This window comes from Cynoglossus semilaevis, chromosome 15 (assembly GCF_000523025.1).
Source record: "Cynoglossus semilaevis isolate Cse_v1.0 chromosome 15, Cse_v1.0, whole genome shotgun sequence".
NCBI classification, from domain to species: Eukaryota; Metazoa; Chordata; class Actinopteri; order Pleuronectiformes; family Cynoglossidae; genus Cynoglossus; species Cynoglossus semilaevis.
In genome coordinates, this window is record NC_024321.1 from 9,080,814 (window position 1) to 9,103,061 (window position 22,248).

A 22,248-nucleotide genomic window follows, 5' to 3' on the forward strand; every position below is an offset into this window, starting at 1 on the left:
AGAGCAGCGCGACCGAGTGAAGCTGACCACAACTGCTGCTTTGAGAACGATCTTTTAAAAAGTCAGCACTCTGAGCAACGGGTTGTCGTCATTACTGTGAGCTGCTGTCGCCGAGAAACAGGATGGAACAAACGTTGAGATATGTGTAAAAAAAACTTTATTGGGATTTCATTTCCAATAGAATAATGTTTTAGAGAATAACAATGCAATGTAACTCTTTTGATCATGATTCTCCATAACAATCCTGTACTATACATTATTATTATACTCCTACGAATTGATTCATGGGGTTTTTTTTCTAAAAAAATGTGTAAATCAAATTAATAATAACCATGGATGTGCGTTATTATATTTACATGTGACCCAGCAAAAATACTAATAATAATAAGCACATAGCTAAGGTCTTCTTTTTCAAGCGTCACCAGGGATTGGCTGCTTAGAATGAAAAGCTGTAAAGCTGTAAAAGTGCCGTATGATAATATTACACTATTATATAAAATATAATGCTGCTTAAAATCATGTATTGTTAGCTTATGGTGAGCCATGGTTTATTTTATTTTGTTATTGTGTAACTTGTGCTTTATTCAAATGTCACATTGAGACAATATGAATGGGTGAGATCTATGTCACATTGAGACAATATGAATGGGTCTCTAATCTCTAAAGCATCTTTCGTCATATTAGATATTAGCCAACTTTTTACTATAGTTTTCGTGACATAAAATCTATTAAAAATGGTTAAAAAGGCAGTTTCAGAAATTATAAACATTGAAAAAGGCACGTGAGAAAGCACGTGGTTCTATTAACCAGGCCAGTTAACAGGTGAACCCAGATCATTCTGTGTCGTGGCGTTTTTCCTTGTCTGGTCCAGACAGGGTTCCTGCAAGAGCAATAATCCCGAAAATAGCAGTTGCTGCCAGAGTTGAAGCAAGAGCCACATTTGCTGCTTGACGCACCTACAGTTCCAAATACAGATATATCATAAAAGTAAGCAGGACAATGATGACACAACGACTCTTCACACAAGAGAGGTATCCCTGTGGTACAATGACACTACAGACCGTAAAATAATTAAAATAAATAAATATTTAACCAAATGGAATGTTCTTAAAGAAAGGCAACCAAGATGGCATTCTGTGATTTGTCAAGGAAGTGATATCTCATCCTCCTTAACATTTAAAACACTGTATAACATCTGCTGTTGGTCAACTACATCCATCCATCCATCCATTTTCTTATCTGAGGTTCAGATGCATCAGTGAAAAAATAATCATCGCCATCATACTGTTGTATATGTAGTCACTAGACACCCAACATTTACTAACAAATAATTTCAAAAAAGTAAGAACGAAGTCCTACCTGACGGGACTCTGGTTTTCCATATCGCAGGTTAGTGACAAAGTGCTCACAGTTCCAAGAGATGACATTATATCGCATCACTCGCCCCACCCAGGCCTTTGCCTCTTCAATGACCACACAGGTTGAGCGAGGTTCATACTCTTTATCCAGTAAGTTGTCTACTCTCCAATTGCTATTTCCCACTACATCCTTTAGTAGCTCTTTCTTCACCACAGCCCTATCGGCCACCACAGACATTAGACTTTGGGCACCTGCATTTGCAACCTCAGCTGTGAATTACATAATAGAGAGAATTAATATTAGTATTTGATTACTTTTACCTTGTAATGAGCTGATTGAGTATAAGCCTCAGAAGGTGCTTCTTTGAGCTCTGTGATTGACTGTGACGACACACCATTGTCAGTCAATACTTACAGGGTGGAGCAAGGTGTACAACATAGCCACCTCCAATGTACAGCGCCCAGTGTTGATAACAGGTCCGTTCAATTCTTATCAAATCGCCAAGATTTGGTTCTTTATAATACTATAATTAGAAAATAGAACAAAAATGTTTGGTGGCGATCAGGTTCTTGTTTAGCCTTGCCCAGTATTTTTGTTAACACACTGAACTATAACTTGGAAATGGACACTTTACTGAAATACACCTTGTAAATACTGTCTAAAAAAGAAGAAAAAGTGAATTATTTGTCATTGTGACACAACACACCACTGCACACACAACGACATGTGACCTCTGCTTTTAACCCATCACCAAAGTGAGCAGGGGGCAGATTTAAGTGCCCGGGGAGCAGTGTGTGGGGACCAGTGTCTACCCTGCTTTTACTACTACTTGTCTATCCTGCTGCTGTAACAACTGAACTTCCCCAGTGTGGGATGAATACAGCCTTATCTCCTCTTATCTGTACTTATCTAGTACAAGTACAAGTAAATTAAGCTTAAGTGCCCAGTGAGCAGTGTGTGGGGAGCGGTGTGTGTATCACACTCATTTGAATCAATAAATCAATAATAATACATAAAGTGGTGAGAAAAACTATATTTTTGTACAAACCACGTTTACAAAAGTATTTATTACCCGAACACAGACACACGCATACTCACACACACACATATAATTTCATACTTAAAGTCATAACTAAATTTGGCACACAACAAGGGAATACATTTAAGAAATCGTGTTATTATTGCAATTAAAATTGAATTAGTTGCTCAGCATTAATATTTTTTGCTGTAAGAAATCTGGGAGAGAGTTCTGTACAGTGGGAAAGTGAGATCACATTTTCTGTTAGTGCAGTGGTGGCCTTTGTCACAATAACAAGTAGTTCTCCAAGTAGTTTTCCTTTCCTTTTCCTTTAGTTTTTTTTATACTCACCTGAGCTCTTGCCATCTCCGCTTCGTTTAAAGTAGTTCAGTGGTTCGATCTGTAAAGTAAGTCAGTGGGTTAGAAATAGCAACAGTAGCAAACTTTTATTTTGTGTTGTATATGTTAAAAACGTTTTGTTCTCATCCGTGGCAAATGATGTAAAAGTAAGCACGACAGTCACATTAGCACAAGTCTTTGAGTTATTTCGTATGGAAACTTTCACAAGTTCAACAGATGGCTTTCTTCAGAAACATTTCTTGTTAGATCTTATCAATCTTTTATAGATATACATCGTTTCGATTTGTCCAATCCTACCTTCTCGTACTGACTCGCTCCGGCGACAGTCTAACCCTAACCCTTCGTAGGGTGGGCCGTTATATACCGGACCAACATCCCACCCTCACTGATCTTTGTAACAGCCCTTCAGAATAAAATAGTTATTCGCTACTACTGCTGACCGACAAACCTACCAACCATTAATAGTGACATCGCCGGTAGCTGTAATGTTCGGTTTGTGACGTTTGTGTACGTGTTTGTGTTGCGTTCAAAGTGTACGCGAATTTCAGAATTTCCATCTTAAACCTGAGCACTAACATATACAGGAGGTGATGAAACAAATCACCCCAAGGAGCCAATATAAAAATATAAAATACATGAATACACAGTATAGAAAACTCTCTCTCTCTTTCCCCCTTTCTCTCTCTCACTCTCTCTATCTGATAAATGTATTCTGGTATTGCTGACAGCTTGATCCACCCAGTTCAAAATCCTATCTACACCCCTGACTTAGAAGTTACTACAAATTGTTCAAGCAATATATACAAACAAGCAATCATAAAACAATGATTTGTTGATGTAGTGGTGAAAATGAATATTGACACACTTATTGAGTCGGCACACAATAAACTAAAGTTTACTTTGGGAAAGAAACGGATGTGCTAAAGATTGTTATAATATACATTGGTAATAATTAATAATAACAGTTTTAATAAAATTGGTTATTACACAATTATTAGTAACGCAGTTATCTGATGTTGTTACGTTCAGTCTCAAACTAACTAAATAACTAACTTTAATCTCTAGATGTCGCCACTCGCCCTTGTTGTCTGGGGCCTATTCTAAAAGACGAAGAAGTGTCGTCTTCCGGTGTCCGTTTGCCGTTTCCTTGTAGTTGTGTTCAGAAACCGGGTTAAAGTAGATAACAAAAACTGTCGCAGTTATTCAGGTCGAAGCCGAGGGACCTGGCCGAGGGATTTAATGTGAGTTTTTTATGTATATAAGACCAAGCGATGTCCGTAGTGTTTGACGGGAATCCGCTGACGGCGATGCAGAGCTCCCACTCTCAAAGCCCGCAGACCGCGCTGAGGTGAGTGCCGGAGGTTTAGACTAACAGGACCGTCAACTGTCCAGTCGTCATCTTTACACGCAAACAGTAAACGTAAACAGTGGTGCATGAAATGTATATGCCACAACTGGACTAATAATGTATTCTTATTAAGTTACAAATATCATTGTGCATATACATGCTTTAATCACAACTATGCCAGTGTTTGCTAAAGCAGGCACTGGGCTGTTGACTGGAAAATTAATAATTACCTAATTATAAACTTGGTACTACTTTTAGTTCCTCATTAAATACATTTAAATAGTTTGTTGTTTTTTTGCCTTGAGAGGTTGGGGTAAATATTTCAATGCTTCTAGTAAAGTAGTATTACCATTTTACAAGCTAAATGAAAAGTATGAAGTTTGTATTCTTTTCTGACGATATTGTATTAATATATTGTATACAATTATATAATTACGTGTCACTTATGTAATAATACTTTTTAAATACTTTTTTTCATTGTTTTCTGTCTGTAAATGCTTATCTTTCCACTCTACATATTTTAATATTTTATCTATTTCTTGTCTAGTGCGCATGAGTTGTCTCAAGAGATCAAATCCTTTATCAGCGGTGTTGATGCCGTTCAGGGACGAAAACTCAGTGTTCGGGAGCATGCTCGCTGTGCTGTGCGTCTTCTCCGCTCAGTTCCCACCTGTCGAGGTGCAGTGCTGGAGCATCTGAGGAGTGTGTACGATGAACATGTTTCGGCCTTCCTGCACAATCTGGAGACAGAAGGGGACGCCGGCTCTGTGGTCAGCTCCAACCTGGAGGACATTATACAGGTACAGTGAGTATGATGTGAGAGCAGCCCGCTACGAATTCAATGATATTCAACCACAACAACAAAAAATTCCATCAGTATTTAAAAACTAATATAGACTGTCATTCATTAAACCCATTGCCCCTACCTCTATCTCTAACGTACCCATACACATACAAATATACATAGAAATTAAGCTGAACTTCATTGTTGTGACATCTACAATGTTTTAAGAAAGTCGTTTTTTTTCTGGTTCTTAAAATTTTCTGCAGCAATTGCTCGCCCATGTCGACACATGCACAGCTGCTTCTTTTAAACTCCACCTAACTTTTAAATAAGTTGTAATTCCTAAAACCAGATTTTCTCGCCAAAAAAAGTAAAAATGATTCAGTGATTTGTTTCCACTGTGACACAAATAGAAAATATAAAAAAAAAATGTATCTGCCCCTGTTGGCCTACAATGGACAGATTTAATAACTTGAACAGTCTTAGTTTATTTGTTCATTGTGGAAGCAAAGTATTGAAGAAGTGTTTAGCGACAGAGATCTATGTTAAATAAGTGCAAATGTATCTAGTGTTAAAGGTATTCATTAAAATAGCTACATTGCTAAGAAACATGTTCTAATGATTCACTTGTCTTTAGGAGGTCCATGGCGTGCTATCTGAGTTCATTCGACTTAACCCTCGTGCCTGGGCCCCCCTGGTGTCCTCCTGGGCGGTGGATCTTTTGGGCCAGTTAAGCAGTAAACACGCTGGTCGCAGAATTGCTCCACATTCTTCCAGCCTAAATGAGCTGCTCCAACTCTGGATGTCCTGTGCTGCCACCCGATCCCTCATGGAGGCCTACTCACAGTGTTTGGCCGCGATGCTGTCTTGGTGTCCTGATGCCTGTGTCGATGCACTGTTGAACACTTCAGTCCAACACTCTCCACACTTTGACTGGGTTGTGGCTCACATTGGGTCTGCTTTTCCAGGTACTATTATCAGTAGAGTCTTAGCTTGTGGACTCAAAGACTTCTGCTCTCATGGCGCAAAAGAACAAGGGATAATGGTTATGGGAGGGGATAAAGGTAATAGAGTGCCAAAAATTGGCTCTGTGGTGGGAATCCTTGGTCATCTTGCAGCACATCATTCAGATAGCATCAGGAAGGAGTTGCTCAGGATGTTTCAAGAGAGTCTGAGTCCTTCTAGTCCTCTTTCTCCCACTTCATCCTCCACCTCTTGGGAAAGTTCACCTCAGCTCCGCCGAGCTGCAGTACCATTTCTGCTACAGTTGGCAGCACTTTCCCCAAACCTCTTTGGTGCTGTGTCTGCCGAGCTGGTTGAGCTGTTAAACCCACCAGTCCTGCTGCAACTGCAGGCTTTACTCCTGGGGTTTCCCAGAGAGGAGTTAGACAACATGCTGGGTCTTGCTGTCCACCTCATTAGTCAGAGTCCATCGGGAGGTGCTCGGGTGCTCCGCTTCTTGGCTGACACTGCGACTCCTGCATCTGTCATCATCTCTGGTCCCACATCCTCCCCTCATGAAGGAGTCAGAGAGGGCTGTGACAGACTTCTCCAAATGCTTCTTCTGCATCTCCACAAATTGGTATTTAACCGCTCTGAAGGAGGAGAAGAGAAACCTCATCAATCTGTTTTATCTCAGCCTCAGAGGGTCATCCCCTTCTTGGAGGAGCTGCAGTCTCATGTCGGGGAGCTTTGTGCTGAGACCCTGCGGTTAGAAAGGAAGCGCCATCTTTGGTTACACCAGCTACTGTGTCTGTTGTCTGTCTACGGGGGTCCCACAGTGGCCACTGAAGCCCTCTGCCAGCTTCTCACCCAAGCACGAAACCCAGAGGAGCTGGCCCTGGCCTGGCAGCTTCACACTATGCTCTCTTCCTGTATGGCTGGTCTCATCCCTGCTGCCATAACACGCTGTGTGGCCCAGATCCATACACACACACTGGGGCTGCGGCAGTTGAAACAACTGCTACTTAACCTGGCTGCAGCCATTCAAAGTCAGGACGAGGAAAGAAGAGGATCAGCTGGTGCTCTGTCCTCCATGGCAGTCCAGGTGTGCTCAGCAGTCTCGGGACACCTCCATGACTTTGGCCCACTTCTTCTTCATGGTGACCCAGCAGTATCTCACGCCACAGTACGCCTCCTGTCCTGTAGCCCCTTACCTCGCACCTCATCCCCAGCACACCTGCTCTTACTTTCGCGTGCTGCTGTCAGCCACTTCTTTTTGGCGTTACGCAGACGAGGCAAAGGGACAAAGGTGGGGAGAGAGGGCGGTCAGGCAGTTGAAGCAGTTAACTGCTCTGTCTTGCTCCTTTCCCGTTTAGCTGCTTACTCTCCACTTACATTGAAAGCAGTGCTTCAGCAGCTGGTTGAGGGAGCACTACATAAAGGCAATGCGGAATTGTTTGGAGGACTGATAGCAGATATGTCTGGTGCTCCCGTGCCTGTCTCCTTCGTGTGTCCAGATGTTGAAGCCTCACTGCTGGACATTAACTGTCGATTTGGTACCACTGTCAACTTTTCTGGCAGTGTGTGGTCTGTTTTCCATGCGGGTGTAATTGGGAAAGGGCTTAAGGTCCGCACTGCCACAGAGCTGCCTGATCCATCTGGAGTCATTCAGGTGAGATTTAGATTTTTTATAACAACATTTCTTTATTATTTATTTATTTATTATTTTTTTAATACAATGTTTTCTTGTACAATTTTTTTTAGCATTTTTAAGTGCCCAAATTTAGATAGATAACCCTTGTAACTGTTTTCTTCCCTTGTGTAGAACATCCAGACTCTGCTGCTTATCGTAGTCCAGTGTTGCAGTTCCTCTGGTCTAAACAGCTCCATTAATGGTTCACAATCATCTGGTCCTGATGAGCCACCACCAATCAATGCTGAGGCAGCTAAGGTTGTTGCAATTACACTTGTAGAGAACATCTGTCCCGATGTGTCCAATGGAGAGTTGTCCTGGCCCCTGGAGGAGCATGCCCGCACCACAGTAGAGCGGGACATCCACATTCGACGCTGCTTCGAAGCCCACCCAGTGATTTTCCCTCTATTGCAGGTGGTGGCAGCAGGACGCCCTGCTCTCTGCTACTGCTCAGCTATGCTTCGAGGCCTCTTGGCTACTCTGCTCTCCTACTGGGAAGCATCCCGTGAGATGTCATCCACAGATTCCCCATGGCATCTCCAAGCCTCCTGCCTTCTGGTGTCCTGCATGGGGGAAGGCCAGCTTCTGCCCCCTGTGCTGGCCAACGTCCATGAAGCCTTCCCTTATCTTACTCCCTTCGAGGTCAGGCTGTTACTCCTCGCAGTGTGGGAGTATGTTAGGGGCAATGGACCGATGCCCCAGAAGTTTATCTTTAGTTCAGAGAAGGGTGTATTCTGCAGGGATTTCACAAGGGACGGTGATGTGGCAAGATATGTGGCACCAATTCACAGTGTCCTTCATAAAAATATTGACCGATTGGGACACCTGTGCTGGAGATTTCAGCTCTGACCGTCAAAGGACAGAAAATTGAATGGAATCTGCATTTCTCGAACGTGTTTGTGTATGTTTTGTATCTTTTTCAACTTTTCTAAAAGGGCTGTCAAATGTGTCAGAAATGTGACAAGTGTACTGAAAATGATTGCAATATAAAATGTGACCCACGTAAACAAAAACGTGGGTCACATTATGTCATTGGGTTAGGAACGTGCAGTTTGGTGCAATTGTTTATAAAGGCTCTTAAATATAATTTCAATTTTATTCCAATACAACGATTGGTCATGTTCTTTAGCTTTTCAAAACAATACAAAATAAATCCTAATTTGTTCTGTGTGCTTTGAGTGTTTTTGTACAGCGTAGAGAATGCTACAGAATTTGGGTATAGTCTGGGAGGTGATCTCAATGTAGCTTTAAGTCAATTTTATCTGAAGAGACACTGATACGCAGAGAAAAAGTGCTGTTGAGAGGAGTTTCAGTAGTTTAACAGCAAACCTTTCTTTTGCAAACATGACAAACTTAAAGGTACATGCCTGGGATTTATCAGTATTCAGTTTTGTATTAACATGTAGGTGGACAATTGAAAATGTCCTCATTAAATATTATAACTCGTTCATAAAATAACATTAATTATTAAATGCTAAATGATGCCTGTCGTGTGTTAGTATAAACCCAGATGATTAAACACAATGGCCTTCATACAGAGACACATCGTTATATTACTTTAAATGTAAAGAAAGAGTTCGCATTGGGATTAAAAAAAATCACATACGTTTGGGTCAGTGTATATACACACATGTATGAATAAAAAGTGATTAAAAAAAAAAAGTCGCTGAACACATTATTTCACATTGTGGACTGAGCCTGCCATATCGACTATCTGCACGTCTACCCCCAACTACAGGCAGGCGGGCCGTTGGAAGCAGTTGGATGACGTGGGTTTGTTCTGCTGAGCTGGTTTCTGGAATATAGTTTGTGGAGCGCTTGTGTTCTTGCGCACAGACGAGACGTATTTAGACGAATTACTCACATTCCAACAAAGAGCTACATACTATATCATAAATTGACGTAACATGGCATGCCATGCCATTTCTGGAATATATACAAGGAAAAATGTATTCCTCATCACATACGTTCCAAAATAGTTGTAGTGTGATAACTCTTACTTTTAAACGATCTTCATTGCATCCTGAAATGGGCGGAGTCAGCTGCGAGCATAATCAAGATGGCCTCCTTCACAGAGAGGTAAGACAAAGCAATTCCGCTATCTCATCGTTTGTTTGACGTGTTATCACTGCAAAGGAAGACAGACATAATCGATTCGGTGACACATTCGGTAAACGTCGAAGTAATCATGTCAATTTTGGGATAAACGGCTGCTGTGAAGGAAAAAGATGATACAGGAAAAGACGAGGAGCCCCTTCAATTGAATTAGCGGCTTGACATGCAGCTTCTTAGCACAAATGTATTTAGTGTGGCAAAGAGCGTAAATCACAACTGTGTGCCTGTAAAATTGCTATATGTTCTTATTATTAAATAAACCAAGCTCTTATATTTGAACATCCCCAGTGCGAACGTTTGCTTGTCATTTATTAGAAATCTGCTTGCGGAGGAAGTAGCTATCATTAGCCCATACTTGAGCTACTGCTGTCACTTCCAGTCAAAGAACATAAGTTCCCCTTGCTTTGATAAATCTTTGTGGGCGAAAAATAACCACTGTGTGCTTGATTTGCTTTAGAAAACCCTGTAGCTAGGATTTGAGGAAACAGGATATGGTTATGTCATGTACAGCTAATGATAGATCAAAGTCTGTCTTCGTGTGGGTTATATAATTGCTGTCGTACAACAACGATATTATTTATATTGTGCAAGTATGGATTTTTGCGATTTGTTGAGTTGAATGCGTATCGTAAAAATGTAACAATAATTGGTAAATTACGTTGTGCGGTTTAATCTAAATAAAATCACCATTCCTTATTCCCTCAAATCTCCTAATCTTATTATGCATGAATAAACTTTTGTCTACTGTCAGTAAATGTAAAACAATGATGTTGCCATTATAGACGCCCCAAAAATTAATTAAAACCAGAGTGGTTTCTATTGAAGAATCATAAAAACTAGTATTTTGTGTAACCCACTGTTAAACAGATCTTTGTTCTGTTTTCACTTCAAGTTTGAATGGATTAGAGGAAGCAGGGTGGAGTGGTGAGATCTCATTAACTGGTATTTGATAGAAGGAAATATGGAAGATTAAACCGTTTTTATAAGTAATTGAGCATTTGATGTATGGTTTGGAAGTCTAAAAAGATAGATAGATGGATAGATAGATATTTCTATATTTTACCTTTATGATTTTATAAGTGGGTGTAGTAAAAGCATTTATAATTTAAGAGGGATAAGAACAGATTATTCACACATTTGTACTGGAAGTCATTTTAAAGCATGTTTGCAAATAACAAATTTTGAAAACTATGCTTAAATGGTTTCTCTCTTTCATTCTAATTCTTGAAGGATGGCATTTGTCTTGGTGATGGCCTTGTGCCTCAGTGGGGCGTTGGCTGTGGACAGGGGCAACTTCAAGACCTGTGACCAAAGTGCCTTCTGCAAGTAAGTGCAACATTTAGGAAAACACATTATCCATCCTGAGGATTATTTCCACCAGTCAAAATAGCTTCACTGTCGCCATTTCTGAATTGAGCGTTGAATGAGTTTAGTTAATTTGGAAATCTTTAGTTTTAATCAGCTCTCCCTGGGAAAAAGCAACATAGGTTGAACCTGTGTTTCTCCTTTTGCTTTCTATATTAAATTAGTCATTTTCAGTGACAACACAATGACGTGATGCTTATTTATTTTCAAAGGCGTCAGCGAGCATTAAAGCCTGGTGAGTCTCCCTATCGAGCTTTGCTGGAGACCATGGAGCTGACCAACACCAGACTCACACTGCAGCTTATCAATGACAACAACAAGGTAAGATGCTTACTGTGCTTCCTCACTCTCACTGTGAATATTAGTATTGTTTTTGATATCTTCTTTTGATTTTCCCTTCATTTGTTGCTATCATCTTCTCCTCTTGACTCTCTGTTTGTCCCAGGTGCGTCTGCTGCTAGAGCTCTATCGTCTCCAGGGAAACATAACCAGGGTGAAGATAAATGAGTTGAAGCCACTAAAGCCTCGCTTTGAAGTCCCAGACGTGCTCGTCAGGGAGCCACCCACTGAGCCGTAAGACTCTCAATTCTGATGCTAACTCTGGTGCAACTGGGTTTTGCAGATTTGGATGTAGGTGTTTGAAAAAGACTACCAATGATCACAGTTATAAAACCGGGTTGTTAAATCAGGTGAAAAGATTGCAGAAGGTGGAACTTTGCAAGACATATACAAGAACACATACATAAAGAATAACAGGTCCATATTTTCTGAATTTAATCTTTAATGGTCATCCTTTAAGTATTTTTGTCTGTCAATCAGTGTTAATAAAAAACATATTGTAAAACCTTGCACAAAATCTGTCCTTGATATTAAATGATATCACGGATGTTGTTTCCCCGTCCTACTTGGTGTAAAGCAGGCAGATTACATCAATCTTGGTATTGTACTATATGCTGAAGATGTGTTTATTTCTAAGGACACAGGGAAAGCTGTGTATCTTAATGCAAAATATCATTACAGCTTAGAAAAGTGTATGCACTGAAAAAAACTATACAGTACATTTTAGGTGAATGCAGTTGAGGTAAACTTCAAATAGCTTATTTAAGATTTCCTGGAGAAATCAGTAAGACAAGTGTGTTATACGTAATTATACTAATGTATTTGAATAGTATCACATGTTACTAACTCTCTAAACTGCTTCTTGACATCCTGGCATTCTCTCCTCCTCTCTGTCTCAGCCTGTCCCTCCTGTCCCAGGATGAGAACGGGGTGGTGCTGTCTCTGGGAGCAGAGTCTCAGAGGGTTATCGTCAGTGCCCGTCCCTTCCGACTGGACATCATGGAAGGACGTGACGTGCTGATGTCCTTGAACTCTCGCGGCCTCTTGGCATTTGAGCATCTGAGGATGCGCAAGGACACGTGAGAAAACCACGCATGCATACACATGTTTACAAATACGAGCAGTCTCTTTTAAAGACGCACTGTGTAGGGTTTAGCAACATCTAGTGTTCACATCGACTAATGACTGTGGTCGAAGGCTTAGAGAACTGCCCTATTTTTGACTCTTTACTCACCTAAAACAAATGACAATGTAACTGTAAATATGGCAGGGACAAAGTCCAGCCATATTGATTTAGTCATCTAGACTGAGGGAACAAATGGGGGCACGAGCCAGTTGTAGCCGTGTTTGTTGGCTAGAAGATGGGACATGTAAAAGGAGATCCAATCATAGTAAACGTGCCAGGTGGTAGAATAAGCAGAAGTCAGTTTGAAGCCAGGAGTTGGATTCATTGGTCAATTTGTGAAATTTGAGATTCACACAAAAGCAAAGCTGGTGAAAAGATTAATGTGTGCATGCCTCGGACAAAGGCATGCACACACACCGACAAACATTCCTCACACAGTTGTTGTGTGTTATTTTTAATGATTGTTTGGTGTGCGACCTTCACCTGAAATTTCATTGGAAGTTGTCTGATAAAGGTCTTTAAAAGTCATTCTTAAAATTAAGTCGGTTCCCTGCAGATAGTGACAACAGTAGTCAACATTGTGCTTGCTTTTCTAATATATATAACATAGAGGAAAGACTGTAATGTAAAAAAAAAACAACCAAGTTAAATCTTACACGGTGCACCTTTAACTCTCACTTGTTCTCACTTAGTGGATGATTTCTGATTTGTTCCCATTAAATGAATTTTTTTCTTTGAGTTTTTGAGAATTGTCTCTGACTCGTTGTTCTGTCCTCTTCTCCCTATCGTCCCAGTTTCTCCTATAAAGTAACTAGCACAGTGGCTAGTGTGTGGGATAATATCAAGAGGGTATTCTCTAGGTAAAGTCCCTTAAGATTTGTAAGTGTGTATTCTGTTCCTTGTGCCAATGCTGCCAATAGTGACTTCAAAATTCAGGGACTGTGATTGCAGCAAGTTCTGTATTTATCCTTAAATAATGTGAGAGTGAAACAGAGGGATGTGTGTGCATGGTGGTGCTTGATCAGATTTTTAAATGAGGGCTTAGTCCAGTCCTTACTGTTTGACAGGTCATTAAAGCTAAGTATGTTGATTACTTCCCCCTCAAAAACAAATAATCTCATCACCTAAAAGTATTAACAGACAGTTGTCCCCGAACACTGTACTGTGGGCACCTCTATGATTATATTTTTTCTTCAGTTTTGTCACAGAGGTGGCTTCTCTTCTCAGTCAATCTAACACCATAACTGCATGACTGGACCACTACCTGTTGATTATTTATTTTGACAACATCATTTTATTCTTTCTCAGTAAATATAAGGAATAAATCTCAGGAGTATGGAGACAATGGTAGTGAAAATACAAAATCAACTTTTTTTCTGGTTTCTTATACACACCCTTTCTGTCCGGGACTGCTGTCTTTAACATCTGTCAGACCCATCAGTAACATCTCTCTTTGTTGTTATTGTTTCTATTTCAGTAATCATAAGGTGTAAGGAATTTCTTTGACTTGGTGATTTTTACTATAGGCTGTAACAAAACTTTAAAACTCAACTTTTTTAACGCTGCTTTTTGCATGCATTACGTAGATAAAGCAGTTCAACAAGTATATAACATTTCAAAAGCAAATTGTTAAAAGTTGTTGGTTCTGAACCTAAGGAACCAGGTCACCTCGAAATATGAATGTCAGGTTTACTGGATATCTAAATTTGTTTTTTTTTTGTTTGTTTTTTAACAAGTCATGGATCTGTTTCTGTACTGTACTTACTCAGCCTTTTGATCAGTTCCTTTATCTTTACAAGCTATTTTTTAAATAGAATACCTAGAATACCTACCATTAGTTGTTAACGCTCCCTAGACCCCCTGTTCTAGCCATAGTGTAATCCTACCCCACTAAAACACCTTCAATTTTGTTTGAGTGACTTCTCACTTCGTCCCATCTCTGTGCCATGAAGCAGTCAAGCGGACTCAGAGGCTGAGAAGAAGGAAGAGGTGGATCCAGCTAACCCAGCTGAGGTACTGCACAGCTAAATACAAATCCTGTTTGGAGAAAATACTGGTACATCCAGAGGGGAACCTTTAGTCACCAGGCAAAATGTTGGAAGGAAACCGTTTCGGTTGCTTTCACTGACCAACTAGAAATGAATTGATAATTGATTCACACCAACAAAAGACAAGAATGTTTACCTCAGAGTTTCATTGACCTTAACATTTTTGCCCATTAAATAAACACTGAGGACACAGTTTTGTTGTTGTGAGGGGTGTAAGTCACTCAACAGTCTGAGTTATTTCTTTCTCTTCACAATGCATAAAACATCAGACATTATTCTTTATTAAAAAAATGTCTGTAGGCAGCACGGCCCAATCACTCCACTGTATATTTAAGAAGCCACTCATTGAGGTTTTTTTAATCTTTTTTAAATGTTGGAGTAAAATACCAACATAAGCCTATAAATCAAAACAACCTTGATATAAATCAAACAATACAAATAGACAATTAAATGCAGTTTAAACTCAGTATAGTCAAAGTGATAAAAGTAAGCTGCTCTGACTGGTGACCTGCTTTGTAACCAACCAGATGTTCTGACAAGTACTTAGACACAAGACACTGTCCATTAACATGCATACTATTATTTTTATATCTATTAACTTCCCTGTTTGTCCAGCAGACAACCAAAGACGAAGACGACAAGGATGAAGATGGGATGTGGGAAGAAACATTTAAATCACACACGGATGGAAAACCAAATGGTGAGTGTGTTTGTGTTGTGTAATAGTGTAATGGTGAGTGTGTTTGTGTTGTGTAATTGTGTAATAGTGACACCCAGCTAAATTCGTTATCTACTCAAACTGATTGTTTTCACTCTATAGGTCCATCTGCAATTAGTTTAGACTTCTCATTGCCAGGGGTGGAGCATGTTTATGGCATCCCGGAACATGCAGAAACGCTCCGGCTCAAAACAACTGAGTAAGTGTCACTTCACGTTGTTGATGAAGGTACATACTGTTCATTTGACTGGACTAACTGTCAGTGTGTGTGTGTGTGTGTGTGTGTGTGTGTGTGTGTTGCAGTAATGGAGACCCATATAGACTTTACAACCTGGATGTGTTCCAGTATGAGCTGTTTAACCCCATGGCTCTGTACGGGGCTGTTCCTGTGATGTTGGCTCATAACTCACAGCGCACCACTGGCATCTTCTGGCTCAATGCTGCTGAAACCTGGGTGGACATTAGCTCCAACACAGCAGGAAAGGTATTGTTTCTACACTGCAGATGTCATCGTCACAGAGAGGGGAGCATCAATTCACATGAACTGGGGCTGCAGACCATTAAAGTCTTATGTCTTGTCTTTGTTTTATCTTAATGCAGACGGTGTTCGGAAAAATGCTGGATTACGTTCAGGGTTCAAGTGAAACCCCACAGACAGATGTGCGTTGGATCTCCGAAAGTGGCATCATTGACGTTTTTATTATGCTTGGACCGACACCCAAAGATGTGTTTTCTCAGTATGCCTCTCTGACAGGTGAGAAGATGATTGTTCTTTTGCAAGAATAAGAATTGGTCAAAGCTTTTGGTTGGAAACCAAAAGGGGCAAGTTGTGATTCAGATATTCTAAGCAGTCTAATCACTTGAGCGTTTCCTTAAATTAGGGCTGCATGTGTTGCACTTTACTAAAGTAGAAAGTTTGACTGTGGGCCACTCTTCTATTTCTCTATTGCTATTGTAGGCCTGTGTTATGTTTTTTTTTTTATACAGTTCTACTGCATTAGAGTTCTGTCCTGCATTCCTGGTGTCAATATTACATCACCTCTAGTTCACCTCTAGACTATCATTGTTCATCGGCACCAACTGAAGCAGTGGTGACAATAATTTAGAAACCTACGGCTGCTCTGGTTAATGCCCATTGGAAACCCTGCTACTTGCCAACATGACAGATCAATGTTCTTTTTCTGTTCTTCCTCAGGCACTCAGTCCTTCCCTCCTCTCTCCTCCTTGGCTTACCACCAGTGCCGCTGGAACTACAACGACCAGGAAGATGTAAAGCTTGTAGATGCTGGCTTTGACGAGCATGACATTCCTTATGACTTCATCTGGTTAGATATCGAACACACAGATGGGAAACGTTACTTCACCTGGGATCCGCACAAGTTTGCAACACCTAAAGAAATGCTGCAAGGCATCATGGACAAGAAACGCAAGGTTCACTTGATTAATACCTCAATACCGACTGCCCTATAGACGACATGCATTTATTTCTTATCTTTTTAATTATGAACTTATGTTTTATTAGATGGTGGCCATTGTGGATCCCCATATCAAAGTAGACAGCAACTACAAGATCCATAATGAAATCCGCTCACGCGGTTTCTACATCAAGAATAAAGATGGTGGAGACTATGAAGGCTGGTGCTGGCCTGGTAAGAGACTGACCTCTAACTCTTCTTAAAGAACATTCTCTAAATTAATTTGAAGAAAAGCTAACATTTCTTGCCTCCTCTCTCCTGGAAATATCTTAGGAAGCGCCGGCTATCCAGATTTTACTTGTGCAGACATGAGGTCATGGTGGGCCAGCATGTTCGCCTATGATCAGTATGGGGTTAGTTCAACCAAATCCTTTAATTTTTTCTCTAGGCTGAGGAAGTTTCTAGTAGCCCACATCTCTTGTTTCATTACCAAGTTTGACCTTGAATTTCTGTCCTATTCCCAGGGCTCCATGGAGAATCTGTACACTTGGAATGACATGAATGAGCCTTCAGTCTTTAACGGCCCAGAGGTCACTATGCACAAGGATGCTATGCATGGAGCCTGGGAGCATCGGGATGTTCACAATCTGTATGGGTTCTACGTGGTGAGTGCACTAAACTTTAAAAGAGAATCATCCTGTTAAACTTTTTGAAGTGTTTTTTCTTCTTTCAAGTCAATTGCATTGTAATTCTGTATACATTTGTGATACTCCACTGATTGTCATTGCTTAACAATGCAGCAAATGGCCACAGCAGAAGGTCTGATCCAGAGGTCTGGAGGGGTTGAAAGACCATTTGTTCTGACTAGGGCTTTCTTTGCAGGGTCGCAGCGTTATGGTAAGTCCTTCTCTACTTTAATTACCTATTTAACAAATGGAGCTAGTGGATTCAAATCCTTATCAGTCTTGTGCGTGAAATCCTTTTGTGTGTAGGAGCTGTTTGGACTGGAGATAATGCAGCTGAGTGGGACCATCTGAAGATCTCTATCCCGATGTGTCTCAGTCTGGGCCTGGTTGGAATCTCTTTCTGTGGTGGTGAGCATTATTATTATTATAGCTCAGATTTAGTTTAGAAAATAATCTCCACCTCAGTGTTACATTTTGCACTTCATAAATTCTTCACAAACTTAAAAAAAACGTCTATTATTGGAAAAAAAAATATAAAAGGTAACTGATGTCACAGATGAGTATTTTCAAGCACGTTATCTGCCATGTCATCCTGTTATACATCCATGTAATGAAATAAAATGGTATTGTTGAACATTAATTACCAACAGACTTCTGAACAAACAGGATTTGACATTTTTGGATTTGGAAACAATTTTTAATTTTCTGTCCACGTATTTGGTACTTTTGTTTAATCAATGTAACAGTGATTTGAGAATGTATTTGGTGACCCATCCATACCCATTTAAAGTTAACATTAACAAGTTTAACATTAACTAGTCGTAACATAGAATAAAGTTTCCTTCTCTGAAACACTTGACCATGAGCCCTGTGTTTCCACAGCTGATGTTGGCGGGTTCTTCAAGTCGCCCAGCAGCGAGCTGCTCGTGCGTTGGTACCAGACCGGAGCCTATCAGCCTTTCTTCCGAGCACACGCCCACCTGGACACACCTCGCCGTGAGCCCTGGCTGTTTGGTCCTGAAAACACTGCGCTGATTCGTGAAGCGGTGCGCCAGCGCTACACCCTCCTCCCCTACTGGTACCTGCAGTTCTATCAGGCTCACTGCACTGGACAGCCTGTCATGAGGTACAGGGAGAGAAAAGACGAAACATGTTGTTATATTTTTGTGCCAGAAGCTGTAGTTGTTGCAGTTCCCCTTATTGGTCTGTAGATGTCATGAATGTTCTTGACTCACCTGTGTCAATGTTGCAGACCTCTGTGGGTGGAGTATCCTCAGGACCCTGCTACTTTTGCCATTGATGACGAGTTTCTCATTGGTAAGGCAGAAATAAAAGTTGCCTTTATTGACCACAATAATTATAGAACCTCAGCAGAGCAATACATAAATATAACTATTTTGTTTTTTATTTGGATACAATAGTTATAATGTAAATCAAACTGAGGAATTTAAAAACAGACGAGTCTAATAATTAAACATTTTTTCTGCGATATTGTAATAAAATCAGACATGGTTTGAATGATAAACCAGCAAATTAGACCAAGAAATGAAAGTGCCTAACTTAAACCTCCTTTACTTGTTTCTCCTCCTGAACTACAGGCACAGACTTGTTGGTTCACCCAGTGACAGAGGAGGGAGCCAGAGGAGTCACTGCCTACCTCCCTGGTAAAAATGAGGTAAGAGTAGAGAACCCATGTCACTGCATCTCAAATGTACCCCAAACAGTCAGGTGCAGCAGTGTTTTCCAGTACCCGTTATTAACAAATGTATTTAGTTGGTCAAATCATGCCTTGCCCTTTTTCCCCGTGTCTCAGGTTTGGTTTGACGTCAACACCTTCCAGAAGCACAATGGGGCTCAGAACCTTTACATTCCAGTCACCATGAGTTCTGTATGTTTCACATACACATATACATGAGATTTGTTTTGCTCTATTATATGTATAAGAAAACAAATTTTTTATCAAATGTCTCCTTTTGTCCATTTTCAGATCCCTGTTTTCCAGCGAGGAGGTTCAATTATTCCCAGGAAGCTTCGCGTCCGCAGGTCGTCCACCTGCATGGAACATGATCCCTACACTCTTTTTGTGGCTCTGAACCCCCAGGTAGATCAACTGTTTAACCGCTCACTGAAATCTTCAACTCTGGTGTCATGCTGCCTGGTCTCCTTCTTTAAATGTGATATCTTGTTTACGAAAAGTATATAAAGTTGTTGCAGGCCTTATTTGGTCATCTGTCGTGTGTACTGTTAGATGTCAAGTCAATAGGTATTGATTTAACCATCAACTAGTGGACTGCTTCTAATAATAATGTTAGAAATATATATATATATTAAAAACAGACATGGTTTGAAAAAATTTTGGCTACGCTAGCAGTTTTATGGTCATTAACAGCTTTCTGACTGAATAAGTAACTTGTGTAAAATTAAAAAAAGGTGTTTATATTTGTGTTAATTCTGTAACAACCATGTATTTAATTGTCTTTGATCCCAAAGAGAACTGCAGAGGGTGAGCTGTACATTGATGACGGTCACACATTCAACTATGAAAAGAAGGAGTTCATCCACAGGAAGCTGTTCTTCGCCAACAACATTCTCTCCTCAATGTGAGTCGTGTAGCATGGAGTAAAATCACTGAGTAAAGCAAATGAATGAAAGAAAGATAAGATAAATTCCAAAGTAATAATACATATTTAACTAAACTATACAAACACGTGCATATTTAAAGTATTTAATTAAAATCCATTTGAAATTGTATTACAGTAATCTGGCTCCAGACGCCAAGTTTTCTACCCAATCTTGGATCGAACGTGTTATAATCCTGGGAGCCAGTAAACCCAGTAAAGTTACTCTTCAGACTGCTGGTAAGTGCTGGAAGTACAATAACTTCTTATTATTCTAAGACATTTTATAAGGTTGTATAAACTTATTTGATAAAAGAAGGCTTAAAAATTAAAAAAGACAAAACAAAAAAAACCATAAACCCGTAAACATGGTTTTGTTGATGAAATGTAAATTCATGATGGGAGTTTTTGAGGGAGAGATGTTGTCATGATGGAGATAAAACCACTGTACCACTGTATCCACTGTACAGACATTGTATTCAAAACTCTTTATTTAAAATGTAAAAACCTTTAGAACTTACAAGAAGGAGATTTCAGGCATTTGTTCAAATTTCTGTCCAGATTGCAATAATCTGAACAGCCACACAATCAGAGCTACCAGGATTTGAACTATTTTATTGTGAATTGTAAAAAAGAAAATTAAAAATTGAATTATTTGAAACTAAAATAATAATAAAATAAAAATTTAAAAAAATTAAAATAAAATTTAGAACAACCTTTTCCATTGTAGCTTGCTTTCCACAGGATATAATCAATAAATGAGGAAGTTGAGAGTTTGCATTTTCCAATGATTGTCAAGCTGCTGCCCTTTTCTTTCTCATATTGTCTGTTTGTGTTTGCAGATGGTCAGGAGAGCCAACTTGAGTTTGAGTTTGATTCCTCCATGTCTGTGTTGACGCTCCGCAAGCCTGGCATGAACGCAGGAGAAGACTGGAAAGTGATGTTACAGTAATCAGATGAAGAGGAGAGCGGGGGAACATGACTGAAGTGAACAGAGGAGGAGCAGGAGCAGGAGGAGCGATCAGAGGAGGGCACTGATATTCAACTAACAAACAAAAGATAGCAGGGTTGTCGCCATGGGAAACTAAGAACAAACACAGTACAGTGAATCCACGGTTTAAATTCTCTCTCCACAAACACAGACACACAACCACACCCATTTATACCTGGTAGTTTTACTGAGCCACATTATCTTTATCATGTCACCATTTAATTCTGGTCAGTCGCACTTGAATACCTAACAGAAAGGGTTACCACTAGATGGATATTTTGCCTGTGATATTTTTTTTTTTTTTTTAGAATGATAACAACTGAGCAACGCAAACTTTTTTTTCTTGTTATTAATCATAAAATTCCAGTTTAAAAAAGGAAAATCTCTGGCACTCTGACTCTCGGTGTATTGTATCTATCCAGTTGTCTTCAGAAGGAACATTACTTGGGTTGGACTGCCATTTAAAATGAAGGGTCATGCTCACACGCTCCACCTGCTGGTGTTGCCAAATAATTATACACTTTTGAAACAGCCATTCCATATACCTTATGTTTTTGTTTTTAAAGCTAAGCACTTCAACAAGGCCATTTAGCCTCGACCATCTTTACTTCTAACTTCTGATTCCAGGGAGGCTATTATTATAGCCAACTTGCTTTACAGTCAATTCCTAACTTTTAATTCTTGATTTGTCTCCCACTGATATTGAAAACTTCCTGTACATGGAATTAAGTCATTATCCTCATTGGAGCAGTTAACTGGTTATCAAACTGCACTAATTTTTTTTGTTTGTTTGTTTGTTTCTAAAACAGTCTTGTTAGTTGGAATTACTTCAGGGACCTGAAGCACTGACATCGCTGTGGATTATTCTGTTTAGTTTCTGTCTTTGTTCCATTGAGTTCTTTTGTTGTTTACTAGATTATTTCTAATGCACTTAAGAGAGAGGGTGAAAAAAATGTTTAGATATTTCATGTGTTAATTGGTGTTAGGCACTGGACATCGTTTCCAATCCTTTTTCATCTTAGATTAAGTTTTTAATTGTTTATTATTAGAAGCTATTAATTAAAGGCCCCTGAATTTTGTCCAATCGAATAATTTCACACTTTCAAATGTTTGCTGATTTAAAAGTTGCTGCAGTTTTGTTAGTGATGATGAGATTCAATGGAAATGGAAGGAAAGGAGAACTGCTGTCAGTCAAAGTTGTACTTTAAGATGAGACCAAGTGAAAAAAATAAATTTGACCAAATGTGAATTACAATTTTGACTGGATTGTTGTCTTCTCAAATCTCAATATTTTCGCATTCATATTTAAGACAATTTATGCAT

General features: G+C 39.8%; 3 protein-coding genes and 1 long non-coding RNA gene across 13 annotated transcripts; 2 read left to right on the plus strand and 2 right to left on the minus strand.

Annotated features, from left to right (window-relative positions):
- Positions 1-658: 658 nt before the first annotated feature.
- LOC103390813 (HRAS-like suppressor 3) lies at positions 659-3,412 on the minus strand. Its single transcript, XM_017039370.2, has 5 exons — positions 3,035-3,412; positions 2,729-2,777; positions 1,774-1,882; positions 1,360-1,628; positions 659-956 (listed from the first exon to the last, which is right to left on the minus strand). Exons 2-5 carry the CDS (start codon positions 2,741-2,743, stop codon positions 834-836), a joined length of 516 nt encoding a protein of 171 aa, XP_016894859.1. The 5' UTR covers positions 2,744-2,777; positions 3,035-3,412; the 3' UTR covers positions 659-833.
- Positions 3,413-3,822: 410 nt separating this feature from the next.
- ints5 (integrator complex subunit 5) lies at positions 3,823-8,674 on the plus strand. 3 transcript variants are annotated; one of them, XM_025063012.1, is made up of 5 exons: positions 3,823-4,085; positions 4,633-4,885; positions 5,507-7,483; positions 7,637-7,762; positions 7,919-8,674. In XM_025063012.1, the coding sequence occupies exons 1-5, from the start codon at positions 4,009-4,011 to the stop codon at positions 8,351-8,353; spliced, it is 2,868 nt and encodes a 955-aa protein (XP_024918780.1). In that variant the 5' UTR covers positions 3,823-4,008; the 3' UTR covers positions 8,354-8,674. The 3 variants fall into 3 exon arrangements, with proteins under 3 accessions (XP_024918780.1, XP_008325068.1, XP_016894852.1); XM_017039363.2 differs by having other exon boundaries at positions 3,828-4,085; positions 5,507-5,837; positions 7,329-7,483; positions 7,637-8,674; XM_008326846.3 differs by having other exon boundaries at positions 3,826-4,085; positions 7,637-8,674.
- LOC112488144 (uncharacterized) lies at positions 4,779-10,843 on the minus strand. The gene is made up of 3 exons (XR_003051919.1): positions 9,975-10,843; positions 9,505-9,632; positions 4,779-4,867 (listed from the first exon to the last, which is right to left on the minus strand). It is a non-coding gene; the product is annotated as an uncharacterized LOC112488144 (long non-coding RNA).
- Positions 9,508-22,180, plus strand: ganabb (glucosidase II alpha subunit b). 8 transcript variants are annotated; one of them, XM_008326848.3, is made up of 25 exons: positions 9,508-9,583; positions 10,850-10,945; positions 11,197-11,305; positions 11,430-11,557; positions 12,223-12,402; positions 13,244-13,309; positions 14,402-14,462; positions 15,113-15,197; positions 15,318-15,414; positions 15,519-15,699; positions 15,816-15,969; positions 16,411-16,646; positions 16,738-16,864; positions 16,964-17,043; positions 17,155-17,295; positions 17,431-17,527; positions 17,623-17,724; positions 18,199-18,442; positions 18,569-18,633; positions 18,915-18,991; positions 19,130-19,204; positions 19,304-19,417; positions 19,807-19,916; positions 20,074-20,174; positions 20,777-22,180. In XM_008326848.3, the coding sequence occupies exons 1-25, from the start codon at positions 9,564-9,566 to the stop codon at positions 20,884-20,886; spliced, it is 2,856 nt and encodes a 951-aa protein (XP_008325070.1). In that variant the 5' UTR covers positions 9,508-9,563; the 3' UTR covers positions 20,887-22,180. The 8 variants fall into 8 exon arrangements, with proteins under 8 accessions (XP_008325070.1, XP_008325071.1, XP_016894853.1 ...); XM_008326849.3 differs by having other exon boundaries at positions 15,116-15,197; XM_017039364.2 differs by having other exon boundaries at positions 14,405-14,462.
- Positions 22,181-22,248: the final 68 nt, after the last annotated feature.